At 46.2% G+C, this 17305-nt stretch overlaps 1 protein-coding gene across 1 annotated transcript in view; it reads right to left on the bottom strand.

Moving 5' to 3' along the window:
• The window catches only part of PTPRS (protein tyrosine phosphatase receptor type S), a 257126-nt gene that overhangs the window by 74312 nt on the left and 165509 nt on the right, over positions 1 to 17305 (bottom strand). The window contains exons 11-12 of the mRNA XM_087703332.1: positions 5854 to 6159; positions 1402 to 1595 (exon numbers count right to left, since the gene is read on the bottom strand). Coding sequence (XP_087559458.1) covers positions 1402 to 1595; positions 5854 to 6159 — 500 coding nt within the window. The remainder of the gene's footprint in view (positions 1 to 1401; positions 1596 to 5853; positions 6160 to 17305) is intronic.

Raw genomic sequence — 17305 nt, 5'->3', positions numbered from 1 at the left:
TAAAGTTATGGAAATGCTGAAAAAGGGACTTATGACCACTTTTCACACTTATGACCACCAGAATACCCTGTGGTCATATAATCACAATCTGGGCCCTTGCTAAGTGAAAAAAAAAAGCTCATAAAATCAGGGCCAGCTGTGCGATGCCTGACTTAATGACTGTGCTGCTTAATAACAATTTTTCGGGTCCCTACTGTGGTCGTAAGTCGAGAACTACCTGTAGAACTGAGTGGGTAGACGAGACTTATCTTCTCTTTTAATATTCACGTTAAGGACCGTCAGAGGTCAACCTCAACCCTCCAAACTTCGGTCATTGTCAGTTCCTAGTTTTTTGTTTCGTTCAACAACGAAAGAAAATATTTAATACCCACCTGGGCAACGATTAAAGAGATTTTTAATTGCCTTATTTTACAGGATCTGTTTTTGGGGAAAGACAAAATATTCTACATGGGGCAGCCCTTGAAGAGCATTCGGAGACTTCAGCTCGTCCAGAATGCAGCCGCGCGAGCGATAATGGGTGTACCTAGATACACCCACGTTACACCTATCCTCCTCTGCACTGGTTACCGATTGGTCTCCGGATACGCTTCAAGGTGCTAGTGGTCACTTATAAAGCCCTTCATCATATTGGACCTGGGTACTTGAGAGACCGCCTGCTGCCAATTACCTCCCAAAGACCCATTAGATCACACAGATTAGGCCTCCTCCGGGTTCCGTCTACTAGCCAATGTCATCTGGCCACTACCCGGGGGAGGGCCTTCTCTGTGGCGGCTCCGGCCCTTTCGAACGAACTCCCCGCAGAGATTCGGACCCTCACCTCTCTCCAGGCCTTCCGAAAAGCCGTTAAAACCTGGTGGGGTCGATGAGTTCCCTTCCCCTCTCTAATCGTGTGGCTGTTGGTTGTTTTAAATGCCTTGTACTTTTTGTAGTTTTTGTGTTTTTCCCTCCCCCCCTCCTTGGGTTTCTGCGCCGCCCTGAGTTCCGCTGGGAATAGGGCGGCATATAAATAAAATGAACCTCGAACCTCTTGTTTTTGACGCACAAAGGTGAGGGTCGCAACTGTGAAAAGCAGCCCTAAGTTCCCCTTTTTCAGTGCCGTTGTAACTTTGACCAGTCGCTAAGTGGACTGTCGTAAAGTGGAGGGCTACCTGTATAAGGATGGAGGGAAACTTGGGTTTTTCAAGATCCCTGTAGTTAAGTCGAGAACTACCTGCAATACCCAGAAGTCAAAAGTTGACTAAGGCCCCGAAAAGAGGAGGAGGAGGAGGAGGAAGAGGAGGAGAAAAAGGAAACATCCATTGTTAATAAACTGCGTGGTAGCCTTGGGTTCGAATTCAGCCACGAGAAGCCACTTGTCACCCAAAAGGAGAGAGAGCGAGACCCTCGTTCCCCACCCCTCACCTGAGCATCAGCCAACATGACGTCCTTGATCTGGGGCAACCCACTGGCTTCGCCGTTCTCCATGCGTACGTAATGTACTTGGTAGCCACGGATCTGGCCATGCTGGCGGTTCTGGATTGGGGAACGCCAGAAGACTTGGATGGCCGTTGAATTGAGGACTTCCACCTCCACCTTGCGAGGTGGGGCGCTGGGCACTGGAAGGCGAGAAGGGAGGAGGGAGAGAGAGAAGAGGGAAATGGGGAGGAGAGGGGAGAAAGAAAAGGGTTCGACTTTAATAGGGAGGAATCGGTCATGGAAAACAGCCAGCGAAAGCGCGCCTGGTTTTCAGGTGGACCAGAAGATGCTGGCATGAAACACCCCTCCCTACATGCCTTGCTTAGCAATGGAAATTCTGGTCCCAATTGGTCGTAAGTCGAGGACCACCCGTATTAGCCAGTTAGGATGTTTTCTTGTTGATATATTTGCTGGATGTTTTAATGGTTGTAAGTCACCGTGAAACCAATGAAAAGAACCGGGTATGTAAAATTAAATTCAGAAAGACTTTTTCCTAGTTTTATTTGGAGAAGTGAAGAATTCCAGCTGGCATTTCCCGCAAGGATTCTGCCTCTGGACTCTGATTTGTTCCCAGGAAAAAAAAAAAGCTTAATTAAGTCTCTTCCCTATGGCAACCTGACAGATAAGCCGGTGGAAAACCAGCCGTCAACTTATCTTGGATTTAAATTTTCTTTATATACTGCAGCTATCCCTTCTTCACTGATAGCACGTTATTTTTTCTCCCCCTCTTACGGTAAATTTGGATGATTTGGGGAATTGCTAATTCCTAAAGGGGAATAAAATGCTCCTTTAACCTGAATGTTGGGCTGGATGAAACTCAGAATTTCTTACAGCAAAGGGCAGAAGGAGGCACGCGGATTGCCTTGGGGCAAAATTATTGGCAGAACATAGGTAGTCCTTGACTTACAACCATTTGTTTAGGGACCGTCTGAAGTCACAACAGCACTAAAGACAGTGACTCGTGACCGTTTTTCACTCTTACGACCGTTGCAGTAAAAATCAAAATCTGGTCTGATCAAACCTGATCAAAATCTGGAAGCTTGGCAACCGGTTCGTATTTATGACGGTCGCAGTGTCCCGGGGATCACGCGATCCCCTTTTGCGACCTTCTGACCGGCAAAGTCAACGGGGGAAGCCCGATTCACTTAACAACCGTGCGACTAAATTAACGACTGCCGTGATTGACTTAAACGGCAGTAGCAAGAAAGGTGGCAAAATGGGGCAGAATTCGCTTAAATGCTGTCTTTGCTTAGGGAAATGCGGGGCTCAATTGTGGTCGTAAGTCGAGGACTGCCTGTATAACTCGGCAAACATTTCAACTAGGTTAAAAGTAGGATTCTCTGAAACCCTGGAAGGTGTAGGACCTCGGGCAACAAATTGCACTGTTGTCATATAGACAAAGAAGGCGCTACAATTCCTAGTAAATTCTCAACCATCCAGCTGTGGCCGACCATGCAAATATTCCCACAGGCTAAACTTCATTCCTGAACCTTCATGGAATCAATCCAGTAGCTTTCGGGATAGCAATTTGGAAAGGATTGGTGGCGCAGTGGTTAAATGCAGCACTGCAGGCCACTTCAGCTGACTGCAGTTCTGCAGTTCGGCTGTTCAAATCTCACCGGCTCAGGGTTGACTCAGCCTTCCATCCTTCCGAGGTGGGTAAAATGAGAACCCGGATTGTTGTTGGGGGCGATATGCTGACTCTGTAAACCACTTAGAGAGGGCTGAAAGCCCTATGAAGCGGTATATAAGTCTAACTGCTATTGCTATTTCTCACTGCTTTTTCTAGGAATTTTGGGGGGTTTCTCAATCTAACCTACATTGGGGTCTCCTGGTGGCCTCCTATTCCAGGGATAAACAATAAGTGATCCTTCTTAACTTCTGGGGAATCAGACAAAATCAGGTATGTTTTGCTACCTGTTATGAAAAGTTAGAAGAACTAGCTAACTTTCCAGCCAATAGTGGAACCGGGGAAGATATTATCGGTGTAAATAAGAATTGACGGGCTTAGAAAATAGAACAGCTTCCCTTAAGAAAAGCGTATTGTTCCATATACAGGTGGTCCTCAACTTACAACGGTTCATTTAGTGACCGAAGTTACCACGGCACTGGAAAAGGTGATTTATAGCCGTTTTTCACACTTATGACCGTTTGCAGCCTCCCCGTGGCCACGTGATCAAAATTCAGACGCTTAGCGACTGACTCGCATTTATGACCGTTGCAGGGTCCCCTGGGGCCGTGGGATTCCCCTTTTGCGACCTTCTGGACAAGCAAAGTCAACGGGGAAGCCAGATTCGCTTTAACAGCCGCGTTACTAACGGAACAGATTGCAGTGATTCGCTTAGCAACGGGGGCAAGAAAGGTTGTGAAATGGGAGAAAGTTCACTTAGCAAACGTCTCTTGACAGAAATTGGGGTCGTAAGTCAAGGACTACCTGTAGTTCAATAAAGCCACACCAAAAAAAAAGTCTTTAAATCAATGTTTGTGCAACGTGGGCACTTTAAAATGCATGGACTTTCAACTCCCAGAATTCCCCAGCCAGCAAAGCTGGCTGGGGAATTCTGGGAGTTGAAAGTCCATGCATTTTAAAGTGCCCACGTTGCACAAACACTGCTCTGAATTCTCAGAGTTAGTTTTTTTATGGTCCCAGGGAAATTGGCACGACAATACTTGGATATTTTCCCCATTATCCAGCTGCCGTTTGGCCGTCCTACCACGTCCTTTCCAGAGAGTGTGATAAATGAGACGCCCGAAAATAAATAAAAGTGCCAGTAGCACTTCATTAATGGCTGTTCGCTACACCTCTCCGCGGGAGATTGGCTCGGCTCTTACCTGCCGCGGCAATCCTCTGCGAGAGGTTTCCACGGATTTCTGGACAACACCCCCCACCCCCCAAAAAAAAATGCCATTCCTATTGCAGAGGCCAAAGAGAAAGTGTCTCTGGAGGGTTTTTTTGCAACGAGAAACCCACTTTCTCCCACGGAAAGGGGGGTGTTATTTTAAAAACAGTTGGGCCCTTACACTGTTTTTTAAAAATGAAATTATGTTTGAATCTTAAAAACAATTTTTTCCCCACCGTTATGTGTCATCCGGGTACCAGTTTAGCCTAGTGGTTAAAGGGCGAGGTTAAGAAAGCGGTGAATGATCGTTCCCAGCTTAAGGCATAAACGTTGGGTGGAGAGGCCAACCGCCAGGCGATTGGGAGTTCTAGTCCTATTTTAGGCATGAAAGCCACCTGGGAGACTTAGGGCCCATCCGCTAGGAACTAGAAGATGAGGAGTTATAGTCCCGCCTTAGGCACAATCGATGGCTGGGTGACGCTGAGCCAATCTCTAGGAGGTGAGGAGTTACAGTTCTGCTTTAGAAACAGAAGGTGGCTGGGTGACTTTGATCCAATCACTAGGAGACGAGGAATTATAGCACTGCCTTATACAATACAGTATAATAGCAGAATTGGAAGGGACCTTGGAGGTCTTCTAGTCCAACCCCCTGCCTAGGCAGGAAACCCTATACCGTTTCAAACAAATGAATATCCAGCATCTTGTTAAAGACTTCCAGTGTTGGAGCATTCACAACTTCTGGAGGCAACTTCTGTTCCACTGATTAATTGTTCTAACCATCAGGAAATTTCTCCTCAGTTCTAAGTTGCTTCTCTCCTTGATTAGTTTCCACCCATTGCTTCTTGTTCTACCCTCAGCCTTAGGCATGAAAGCCGGCTGGGTGACTTTGGGCCAATCACCAGGAAGCCATGAATTCTACTCCCTCTGGCTTACTTTGGGCCAATCATCTGGAGAAGCAGTGAATTCTAGTTCCACTTTACGCATGAAAGCCAGCTGGGTGACTTTGGGCCAATCACCAGGAGATGGTGAGTTCTAGTCCTGTCTTAGCCATTGGATAACTTTGGGCCAATCACCAGGAGATGGTGAATTCTAGTCCTGTGTTAGGAATCAAAGTTGTCTGGGTGACTTTGGGTCAAACACCAGGAGATTATGAGTTCTAGTCCTGCCTTAGGCACAAAAGCCAGCTGGGTGACTTTGGGCCAATCACCAGGAGGCGGTGAGTTCTAGTCCTGTCTTAGCCATTGGATAACTTTGGGCCAATCACCAGGAGATGATGAATTCTAGACCTGTGTTAGGAATCAAAGTTGTCTGGGTGACTCTGGGCCAAACACCAGGAGATTATGAGTTCTAGTTCTGCCTTAGGCACAAAAGCCATCTGGGTGACTTTGGGCCAGTCCCTTTCTGTCAGCCTAACTAATCCACTTCGCAGGGTTGTTGTTATGGGGGAAACTGGAAGAGGTTTGTTGGCTATGTTGGCCGCCTTGGATTGTTGGTAAAAACAATAAAGGCAGGCTACAAATACAATTTAGAAATCAATTTAGGGAGAAGTCCCACTTACCATCTTCGTCGGTACGGACAATGATGGGCGAGCTTTCCGGGCCGGGCCCCATAATCGTATGCGCCACCACGGTGATGCGGTACTCCGTCCATTTCTCCAGGGAGTCCAGGCTGATCTGGGTAGTTGTGGCGGGAATATCCTTCACCTCTTTCAATTCGCTGACCTCGGGATCCAGGCCTCGATAGCGGACACTATATCCTTCCAAGTCACCGTTTTGGCTCTCCACGGGAGGCGGTTGCCAACTTACCAGAATGGCCGTGGACCTGGTGCTGACACATTTTACGTCTTGAGGGGGGGCGGACGGTTCTACGGTAGCGGGAGGGGTAGTTCGGGGTGGCGGGAATCGGGGGAAGAGAGAGGGGGAGGAGAAGAGGGGGGCGGGTGGAAAACAAAATATAGGAAAGATAAAAGGAAAAAAAAAAGGAAAAAATGATAACAAAAAAACCCGAAACGAAACGCACCAAATAAATAATAATAATAATAATAATAATAAAAAAAGCTTGGCCCGGGAACATAAAAACTCGGAAAAATAAAAACAAAATGGGCTTCTTTTCTATGAAAATGGAAATAAATGAAGGATTAACGGGGGGAAAAGGCAAGCGGGCAATGCAACTCAAGAGACACAGTGTTTAGTTGGGCTAGCTGGCGCTTAGCAGGTCAAAAAAGGCAAGATGGCAGTTGCCATGGCACCACGGCGGCAGCCATCTTTGAGTTTCTGCCTCTCTTGAGATCAGCGTTTCTCAACTGCGGGGATTTTAAGACGCATCTTGAGTTTCTGCCACTCATCGATCAGTATTTCTCAACTGCGAGAATTTTAAGATGGGTGGACTTCAACTCCCAGAATCCCCCAGCCAGCTTTTCTGTCCACCCATCTTAAAATTCCCATAGACGAGAAACACCGGCTTAGAACATTGTGTTTCTTCCATTGCTATAAAAAGGATAAATTCTCCCTGCCATCCATCCTATTCCCATCATTGGGAAAAAGCCCGGGACCGCCAGGATCCCTGCAATTCCACCAATAAGCAACCACATCTCGTCCCTGAATCTGCTTCCTTCTCAATCTGGCCTAGAAGCCGGGAGGGATCCATTACTTTCTGGGATCTCCTCTCGGGAACCACAGGAGAATCATAGACATCTTCTCCATTCGCTAATCTGCAGGTGGCAAATAGCAATTTATAATCGTGATTAAGGCTTTTAGCGCCACAGAGCAGAAGGTTTTCCTATTTTTCTTTCTTTCTTTCTTTCTTTCTTTCTTTCTTTCCTTCTTTCCTTCTTTCTTTTCTCTCCCTCCTGATTCATATTCACCTTCCCGTCTTCAGCTAGGTTCCCCTTGAAAGAGGCTTAACAGCGAGTTCTACAAGTAGTCTTCGACTTACGACCACAACTGAGAGCAAAATTTCCATCGTTAAGCAAGGTGGTTGTTAAGGGAGTTGCGTTCTGATTTTACAAACTTTTCTCTCCGTGATTAAGTGAAATACTGCAGTTGTTAAGTTAATCATCACATGGTCATTAAGCGAATCCAGCTCCCCCCCGTCATTCAGGTCAGAAGCTGGCTGGGAAAATTTGCAAACGGTTTCCCCGTGACCCAGGGACGCTGCAGCCGTTGTAAATACATTCACCAAGCAGCCTAATTTTGATCACGTCAACCTGGGAATGCTGCAACCGTATAAGAGGATGGGTCTTCTGTCACTTTTTTTTTCTCCAGTGGCGTTATAACTTTGACAGGTTGCTAAAGGAATGGTCGTAAATCGAGGACTGTCTGTAATTTAGAGGCTTATGATTCCTAGCAGGCTTTACAGCCAATACATCTTGATAAAATCTGGTTAATAAGATAAGGAAAAACTTCTCTTTAATTTTAGGCGGCTCACGGAAATTCTCATCTGGGCTCCCTGGTTTCTTTGAGGACAATATTCTCCAAACTTGGCAACTTTTAAGACTTGTGGACTTCAATTCCCAGAATTTCCCAGTCTTGGTTAGCTGAGGAAGTCTGGGAGTCGAAAGGGACCTTGGAGGTCTTCTAGTCCAACCCCGGGCCGCCCTCCACAAGTCTTGAACTCGTCACATTTGGAGATCCTTGGTTTAGAAGATTTGTGTTTAGGGGAAGGAAGAGTTGATGCCCAAGCTGCCATCGCTTTAAAATAATTCACCAAACTGTTGTGAAATTCACACACATCTCAATTTCTTAACTAGCCCTCCAATAAACGACAGACAATGAAAAGCAACAGAGCAGTTTGGAACGCAAAAAAAATAAAATAAAAATCAAGCAATAATAAAAACCATAAGGTCGGGTTTAAAATAAAATTAAAATAAGGGAAATAACCGTAATAATAATAATGATAATAGTAATAGTAATCCTCAAATTATTCATCAAGCAAAAGCCGTCTAGAGTCCACGTTCAGTAGTCTGGTTTACCTACCTTCAAGCACCGGTTAACTTTATCAGACTGTTCTCGCGAAAGTTCAGCTGGGGACGATGGGATTCATGGGAGGTTCCTAAGACCCAGGCCTGAACTCACTGGCTCTCCCCCAAAACACCCTGTGCCTGTGCCCACCCCCCCACCTGCCTCCTTATGACAGGCTTCAGCAGAGAAAGTAACAGAGAGGCCCCCTTCTTTTTAACTGGTGCCAAGAGGGTTCTGAGTTCAAATTACCATCCTGTGCTTATCCCTGACACTTGCTGGGAAGAATGGAAATCCCGAATGAAATGAGCAGGGCACCTGCCCTCCAAACCAAATCCAAGCAAAGGTGTGGCGTTTTTTTCCGATTGTTCGAAGCGGCGTTTCACAAGCTAAGCTATTTTAAGATGGGTGGACTTCAACTCCCAGAATTCCCCAGCCAGCAAAGAATTCTGGGAGTTGGAAGACCAGAACATCTTTAAAAGGTTGCCAAGGCTGAAAAAAAAAATTGTGGGTAACTCAAAACAAGGAGGGCAACGTTTGCAAAAAATGTTAGGCCGATACAAGTCTTCTCTCACGTCCAGCTCAAACTAATTTAGATGGAAAGGCCCTCACTTCCCATCCTTCTTTCCTTATTTATTTCAAATTACGGATCCCGTTTCTAAATTTTAAATTCTAAAATGGCTAATTTTTATTTGTATTGGGGATGCCATTTCTAAACGCCGATGGGAAACGAACCCAGGGGTGTTTATGGAAAAGGTGTTTCTCACTTTTTTATCCTTTTATTGTTTCACAGTAATAGAGCAGGGCAATTAATTTCAACTGTTAGAACAATTAATCCATGGAACAACTTGCCTCCAGAAGTTATGAATGCTCCAAAACTGGAAGTTTTTAAGAAGATGTTGGATAACCATTTGTCTGAAGCAGGGGGTTGGACTAGAAGACCTCCAAGGTCCCTTCCAACTCTATTATTCTATTCTATTCTATTCTATTTTCCGAAGTTACGCTGGCACTGAAAAATGTGACTTGTGACGGTTTTTCACAGCTACAACCTTTGCAGCATCCCCATGATCAGGTGATCAAAATTCAGATGCTTGGCAACTGATTCATATTTATGACGGTCGCAGTGCCCCGGGGTCACGTGCTCCCCTTTTGCGACCTTCTGACAAGCAAAGTCCGTGGGGAAGCCAGATTCGCTTAACAACGGGGTCACTAATTTAACAACTGCCATGATTCACTTAACGAACGTAGCCAGGAAAGTCGTAAAATGGGGCAAAATTCACTTAAAAAACGTCTCACTTGGCCACAGAAATTTTAGGCTCAATTGTGGTCGCAAGTCAGGGACTTCCTGTATTTCGTCCATTCCCAACTCTTAAAATATTCCAGTTTAGAGGGAGAATGAGAGAGGCCCAAGCTAATTTTTCACGCATGTTAGTTAACGTGGTGGTGGGATTATTACACAATTAGTTCTGCTTTGAACCTGTGCTATAGACTTAGATTAGTCTTTTGTGCTGAATTCCATTGTTCCCAATTTACACACCTGCCAATAATCCCATTACTGTATTCTGGGTTTGTTCTTTTTACTATTTAATTGGGAAGGTTTGAAAAGGAAAGAGGAGGTCAGCCTGTTTTAAGTAGGTTTTCTTAAAAAAAACAAAACTCTTCGGCATCACAAGTACAGGGCTTCTCCTGCTTCAAAACTGGGACAAGTCAATTATTCCAATCAAAGACAATCAAATTGTCATAAATCCTCTTCAAGGATAGACAGTGCGGTGCCGAAAATTATCCAATTTATGTTGGATTTGTTGTTTTCCTGCAGAGAGGCTACCTATTTTGGAGGCTGGGAGAAGACGCGTGTAATAAGACTATATAATTTGAGGTATGAAATCCAACTTTCAATTCCTCTTCGGTAATTCCATTTATTTTGCCCCAGGTGATCACACAGTCCTGGAGCTGGGTAGAATCTCAAAGGCATCTAGTGAAGGGCGTGGCACGACAAAACCGCGCTCGACTAAAGTGCGCCCGATTAAACCGCGTTGCTGACGTCATCAACAGGGCGACAACAGCGAGCGCGGAGAAAGAAGGGCGCTTTAAATAGCGCTTTGAAAGCAAGCCGATTCAAGTTAAGGTAAGGGTTAGGTTTAGGGTTAGGTTAAGGGTTAGGGTTAGGGTTAGGTTAAAGGTTAGGGTTAGGTTAAGGGTTAGGGTTAGGGTTAGGTTAAGGGTTAGAATTAGGTTTAGCGTTAGGTTAAGGGTTAGGTTTAGGGTTAGGTTTAGGGTTAGGATTAGGTTTAGGGGGGTTAGGTTTAGGTTTAGGGGTTAATTTTAGGTTTAGCGTTTACAGCGTGCTTTTTTCTCCGTGCTGTTGTCGCGCTGTGATGACGTCAGCTACGCGGTTTTGTCGAGCGCCCTTTAGTCGAACGCGGTTTTGTGGTGGAACCAGTGAAGGGTGGGACCACACTAAAACTGTGTTTCTGAACCTCAGTGACTTTAAGCTGGGCTGGCTGGGGAATTGTGAGAATTGAAGTCCACCCAGCTTAAAGACGCCGAGGTTCACTTTAAGAGGTAAGCATCCAGCCATATTTATTTTATAGCTTGGAAAACTATCCTTGCCCAAATTTGGAGATGTTGAGTAAAGGCTGCATGCCATTTTTTATTTGGAAAATATGATTTTCTCAAGATGTCCACAAACTCACTCTCCTTGCCACAGTGCTTTCGGGATTCCTGTGGCGAGACGGTCGTGCAAATGGTTTAAATCCATGCTTTTCACACTTGGCCATTTGAAGAGCAGTGGACTCCAACTCTCAGCAAGCGAGCTGAGGAATTCCGGGAGTTGAAGTCCACGGGTCTTAAGAGAGCCAAGTTTGGAAAAAAAACAACACTGGAGTAAACAAATGAATAGGCTAAACAAGAAGCATTAAACAAGGCTGAACAAGAAGCACTGAATAAGATGGAGGATTAAATAAGGCTAAACAAGAAACACTAAACAAGAAAGGTCTTTGGGTAACCCTTTCGCATCCTCTGAGGAATGAGTTTTATTTCTTAATTTGCGCCCGACAGAGAGCTATCTGAAAGGGGTCTTTTTCTACCCACCATCCTCAACCCTTATCTAACCACCTTCTCCTCACCAAGAAGCCCACTATAATAAGACCTACCAGATTCTGGGTGGCTTTGAAAACATGGGGAGTCCTCAACCCAGTAAGCTCTTACTTCCAGAAAACAGGGGCAGCAGCCCCCCCAAAATGCAGACTTCCAACTTTTGCCAGCCTGGTTCCCAGCGAAGACAGGACGGGGTGTGTCTGTCCACTCACCCTTCTAAACAATCCACTTTAGGGCAGGACAGATAAAAACCATGAACTGGGTTCGCCCTGCCCCCCCCCCCCCCGCCCTCTGGCTAAGCCACAAGGGAATGCCAAGGGAATGCTCCATTCTATGACTTTCTCTGGACCATACCGTCTGTGCCAAGATGCCACCCCGCGCTGGCCTTGCTGTTGAGAGGATCCATAAGGACTTTCCTTCACAATCCAGCCCAACCTGTGTGAATTCAAGGGAGGCAAGAGCGCATGTGGGTGGGTGGATGTTAGCGTGCAGGCGGGTGCTTGCATTTTCTCCACCGAGGGGCAAGGGAGATTAAGCACTGGGAAGTTGGTGTGTGTGTTTGTGTGTGTGTGTGTCCCCGCACACAACAGCGGGCACTACACCCTCGTTTCCCCGCAGCCACCAAGGGACTGGGCAGGTAATCCCAAGGGGTGCAATAAATTTGGAGATGCCATTTTTGGAGGGGGTTCAAGAAGGAAACAGGTTCGGCTGTATTTGTGAATTAGCTGGTACTCACCTTCTGAACACTTTCACACGCGTTAAAAGTGGACCGTCTCCAAGACTCAACAAGGGACCCTGACTGAGCTTTCATAACCGAAGCGATAAGGATTTTTTAAAAATTTTTTTAACCCTTTAGGTACCATAGACTTTGGAGAACTCAATGTCAGGCCACTGGCTATTTAAAAAAGAACCAAACTTACTCCCCAAACTTTTTTTTTTAAAGGGGTTTCCTAGAGTCAAATGTCTCCTTGGGGCAATGGAGGTTTTTTGGGGGGGTGTCTTCCTTCACCCATCTGGCTAAGTCAATGCTGAGAAGACAAAGGACTTATCGAAAGGGAAATGGAACGACTTAGCCAAAAGAAGAAGCCGAATCTATGGATTTTTTGGAAGAACTGGGGCAAGGTATCTCTCTTTTTTTTTCACCCCCATAATTCCATTTTTCCCCCCCTCTCTCTCTAATCTCTGATTTTGGGATACCTTTTAGAGATTCTCTAGGCACCCGAGCCTATCGTCTTTGGTACTTGAAGAGTTAAACGCCAAATTCTTTCAAGATCGAAAAAAAGAGAGAGAATACGTTACCTTTAGTTTAATGGATTTGTTTTTAACAAAAATCTTGGGGGTTTTGATGCTTGGAGGGCCCCCCCTCCCCACACTTTAGCGGAGAAGTGCTGTGAAAAGACATGCCGTGCAAGGCAGGGGAAAGGGGTACCAGCCAAGCCAGGGATGGTTGCATGGAGGATTTGGAAGCATTTGCAAACGGGGACGATGGGTGGATTGGGGGAAAAGCTAAGCAGAGATGTGGTGACAGGACACCTTAGAGGAAAGGAAAGGGACATATCTGCATAGAAAAGGTTCTAGTTATGAAGAGCAAGCCTGGGAGATGTCTCCTGGAGAAGATACCATAGATCCTGCTCAGTCTGAAGAATCAGGGATTCACCATGATAACAAGAGCCCTTGGATTTAAATGCCGCTTCACAGCCCTCTCTAAGCAGTTTGCAGAGTCAGCCTACTGAGCCCCCAACAATCTGGGTCTTCATTTTACCTCGGAAGGATGAAAGGCTGACTCAACCTTGAGTTGGTTAGGATCGAACGCCTGGCAATGGAGTTTGCCTGCAATACTGCATTTTAACCACTGTGCCACCAGGCTCTGGGAAGAAAGAAAGAGAGAGAGAGGGAGGGAGGGAGGGAGGGAGGGAGGGAGAGGGAGAGAGGGAGAGAGGGAGAGAGGGAGAGAGAGAGAGAGAGAGAGAGAGACAGAGACAGAGAGACAGAGAGAGGGAGGGAGGGAGGGAGGGAGGGAGGGAGAGAGAGAGGTATTGTAGATAGACAGAAGTTAGAGAGACAGAATAGATAGATAGGTAGGTAGGTAGGTAGGTAGGTAGATATGGATGAATGAATAGAGATAGCTAGGTAGAAAGGTAGGTAAGTAAGTAGGTAGATTGGTAGGTAGGTGGATAGGTAGGTAGATAGGTAGGTAGGTAGATAGATAGATAGATAGATAGATAGATAGATAGGTAGGTAGATATGGATGTATGAATAGAGATAGGTAGGTAGATAGGTAGGTAAGTAAGTAGGTAGATAGGTAGGTAGGTAGATAGATAGGTAGGTAGGTAGATAGGTAGGTAGATATGGATGTATGAATAGAGATAGCTAGGTAGATAGGTAGGTAAGTAAGTAGGTAGGTAGGTAGGTAGGTAGATTGGTAGGTAGGTAGATATGGATGTATGAATAGAGATAGCTAGGTAGATAGGTAGGTAAGTAAGTAGGTAGGTAGGTAGGCAGATAGGTAGGTAGGTAGATAGATTGGTAGGTAGGTAGATATGGATGTATGAATAGAGATAGCTAGGTAGATAGGTAGGTAAGTAAGTAGGTAGGTGGGTAGATAGGTAGGTGGGTAGGTAGGTAGGTAGGTAGGTAGGTAGATAGATAGATAGATAGATAGATAGATAGATAGATAGATAGATAGATAGATAGATAGATAGATAGATAGATAGATAGATAGATAGCAATAGCACTTAGACTTATATACTGCTTCACAGTTCTTTACAGCTCTCTAAGAGTTTTACAACGTCAATGTATTGCCCCAAACAATTCGGGTCCTCACTTTACTGACCACGGATGGACAGTTGAGAACGACCTGGTAATAGTATGGCATTTCTCTTTCACTATACAAAGAAAAGAGGGGTCAACCTATTCTCTAAAGCACCCGAGGGCAGGATAAGAAGCAATGGGTGGAAACTAATCAAGGAGAGAAGCAACCTGGAACTGAAGTGGAATTTCCTGGCAGTTCGAATAATTCACCAGTGGAATAACTTGCCACCAGAAGTTGTGAATTCTCCAACAATGCAAGCTTTTAAGAAGAGGTTGGTCAACCATTTGTCAGAAACGGTATAGGGTTTCCTGCCTGGGCTTCTAGTTGGACTAGAAGACCTCTTAAGGTCCCTTCCAACTCTGCTATTCTATTCTATTCTGCTCTGTTCTCTATTCTGTTATTCTATGCTATGCTATTCTCTATTTTATTCTATTCTATTCTTCTATAACCTTGTTTAGTGTTCACATTTTCCTAACACTTTTCCTACTAGCTTGGCATCTGTTTTCGTCATCACACAGAGTTGATGAGCTGCTTTGGTTAAACTAAATTTGCATCTCAGTGATTGCATGACCTCTGTAAAGTGTCTTGAGCTAAGTAAATAAATAAATTGGAAGTCACTCCAAAAATGACACACACAGGAAAAAAAAAATATAAAAATAAAAAGAATCATGCTGGTTTATGCATGCAGCGGAAACATTCCCTGTAAGATATGCACATATTCCTGAACGCCCTGCATAAAACAACATTTTGAAATAATCTCTTCCAATGTTATGTATTCGGGGGGCAATTATTTCTCTTGGAAACCTAGCGTGACGCTGCCTCATAATAGCCTGAGAAGAACATTTTGGTTCGGAACAGGTTGAGAAGTGTCAAACTTGACTGAAATGCAGAGGGAGGTTGCTCCCCCACGTCTAATTTTCGGAAAACATCACCTTATCGGAAATCCTTGCAGAACTTAGAGAAATCTGGACAGGCTGAAAAATATGCAGATATGCCCTGGGAGCGGAAGGCAAGAAAGAGAAGGAGAGGAAAAAAAAACATGCTATATATCAAACAGACATGCCAGGCGAGGGAGAAAGAGAGAGACAGAAAGAGGGAAGGAGAGAGAGACACACAGAAAGGATGGAAAAGGAAAGGGAACTCGCCAGGAAGACTGTATGAGGAGAAGGCTGCATTGGAGGAGAAAACAAGTTAAAAGAAAGGAAGAAGGAGGAAGAGGAGGAAAAGACACAGAAGCCTGCCCATCTGGGAGGTCTGAACGCTGAAGGATGCCACCAGGAACAGGAAAGATTTGGGCTCCTTCCTCCAGCAGCCAGTCAGGAAACAAAAGACAGGTTTTCAGAGGGGGACAAGACCACCAGGCAACCGGCCCCCTGCCCCAGGTGCCCCCCCCCCAGGAAGCAGAGATGCTGTGAACTAATTGATGGGTGGGGGAGAGAGGAACAGAGAGAGGGGGGAGGAGGAAAGGGATGGGAAGGGAAGGAAATGGGTGGGGAAGAAAGGAAATAGATGGGCGGGAATGAAGGAAGAGTGGGAGGGAGACAGGAAGGAAGGAAGGAAATGGGTGGGGAAGAAAGGAAATAGATGGGAAGGAAGGAAGGAAGGAAGGAAGGAAGGAAGGAAGGAAGGAAGGAAGGGTGAGAGGGAGAGAGGAAGGAAATGGGTGTGGAACAAAGAAAATAGATGGGTGGGAAGGAAGGGTGGGAGGGAGAAAGGAAGGAAGGAAGGAAATGGGTGGGAAAGAAAGGAAAGGTGGGTGGGAAGGAAGGAAGGGTGGGTGGGAGGGAGGAAGGAAGGAAATGGGTGTGCAACAAAGGAAATAGATGGGTGGGAGGGAGGGAGGGAATGGGTGGGGAAGAAAGGAAATAGATGGGTGGGAATGAAGGAAGAGTGGGAGGGAGACAGGAAGGAAGGAAGGAAATGGGTGGGGAAGAAAGGAAATAGATGGGAAGGAAGGAAGGAAGGAAGGAAGGAAGGAAGGAAGGAAGGAAGGGTGAGAGGGAGAGAGGAAGGAAATGGGTGTGGAACAAAGGAAATAGATGGGTGGGAAGGAAGGGTGGGAGGGAGAAAGGAAGGAAGGAAGGAAATGGGTGGGAAAGAAAGGAAAGGTGGGTGGGAAGGAAGGAAGGGTGGGTGGGAGGGAGGAAGGAAGGAAGGAAATGGGTGTGCAACAAAGGAAATAGATGGGTGGGAGGGAGGGAGGGAATGGGTGGGGAAGAAAGGAAATGGATGGGTGGGAAGGAAGGAAGGGTGTGAGGACCGGAGGAATGAAATGGGTGGGGAAGAAAGGAAATAGATGGGTGGGAAGGAAGGAAGGGTGTGAGGACCGGAGGAATGAAATGGGTGGGGAAGAAAGGAAATGGATGGGTGGGAAGGAAGGAAGTGTGAGAGGGAGAGAGGAAGGAAGGAAATGGGTGGGGAAGAAAGGAAATAAATGGGTGGGAGGGAAGGGTGCGAGGGAAGAGAGGAAGGAAAGACGGAAATGGGTGGATGGGACAGGGGTGGCTTGCTGCCGGTTTTACTACCGGTTCGCAACACACGTGCAACACGCATGCGTGCACTGTTCAATGTAAATTGTTCTTCGTGCATGCGCAGAACAAACTTAGCAGTGAACGGCACATGCACAGTCACTACAAACCAAAATGGCGGCCACCCAGCACCGGTGAGGGTTTGGGGGCATGGCAGGCCTGGCTGGTTGCCGGTTTTGCGACCTAGGCAACCCACCTCTGGAGTGGGAAGGAAGGAAGAAAGGGAGGGAGGGAGGCGATGGGTGGAAAAGGAAATAAATGGATGGGGAAGGGAGGGAATAGATGGATGGGAAGGAAGGACAGAGGGGGGAAGAGAGGAAAGGAAGGGAGAGTGATCCTTGGCCCCAGACCTCAACCCAGGGCCCAGATTACTCCTGGTTTGGCTTTATTCCAAGGTCCTCTCAAGAGAGGCCGGTATCGGGGAGGGTTCGGGGGGGGGGGGGGGCAACTCTCCTCAGGGCCGACGGAATCAAATGATGGGAGCCCAGAAAGATCCTCAGCCTTTCCTCCTGGGTGAGCGGCCGGTGGGTGAAAGACCCTTCCTTCCCTTTCAGGGGGAAGCCAAATACACCATTTCCCAGCTATCCACAGCCACTTCCACCACAGCCTCTGTCTACC

Source organism: Thamnophis sirtalis, unplaced genomic scaffold (assembly GCF_051295495.1).
Source record: "Thamnophis sirtalis isolate CommonGarterSnake01/CBP01778 unplaced genomic scaffold, rThaSir2_p1.2 scaffold_1, whole genome shotgun sequence".
NCBI lineage: Eukaryota > Metazoa > Chordata > Lepidosauria > Squamata > Natricidae > Thamnophis > Thamnophis sirtalis.
The sequence above is the reverse complement of the archived record's forward strand: the minus strand, read 5'-3'. Positions and strand labels throughout refer to the sequence as shown.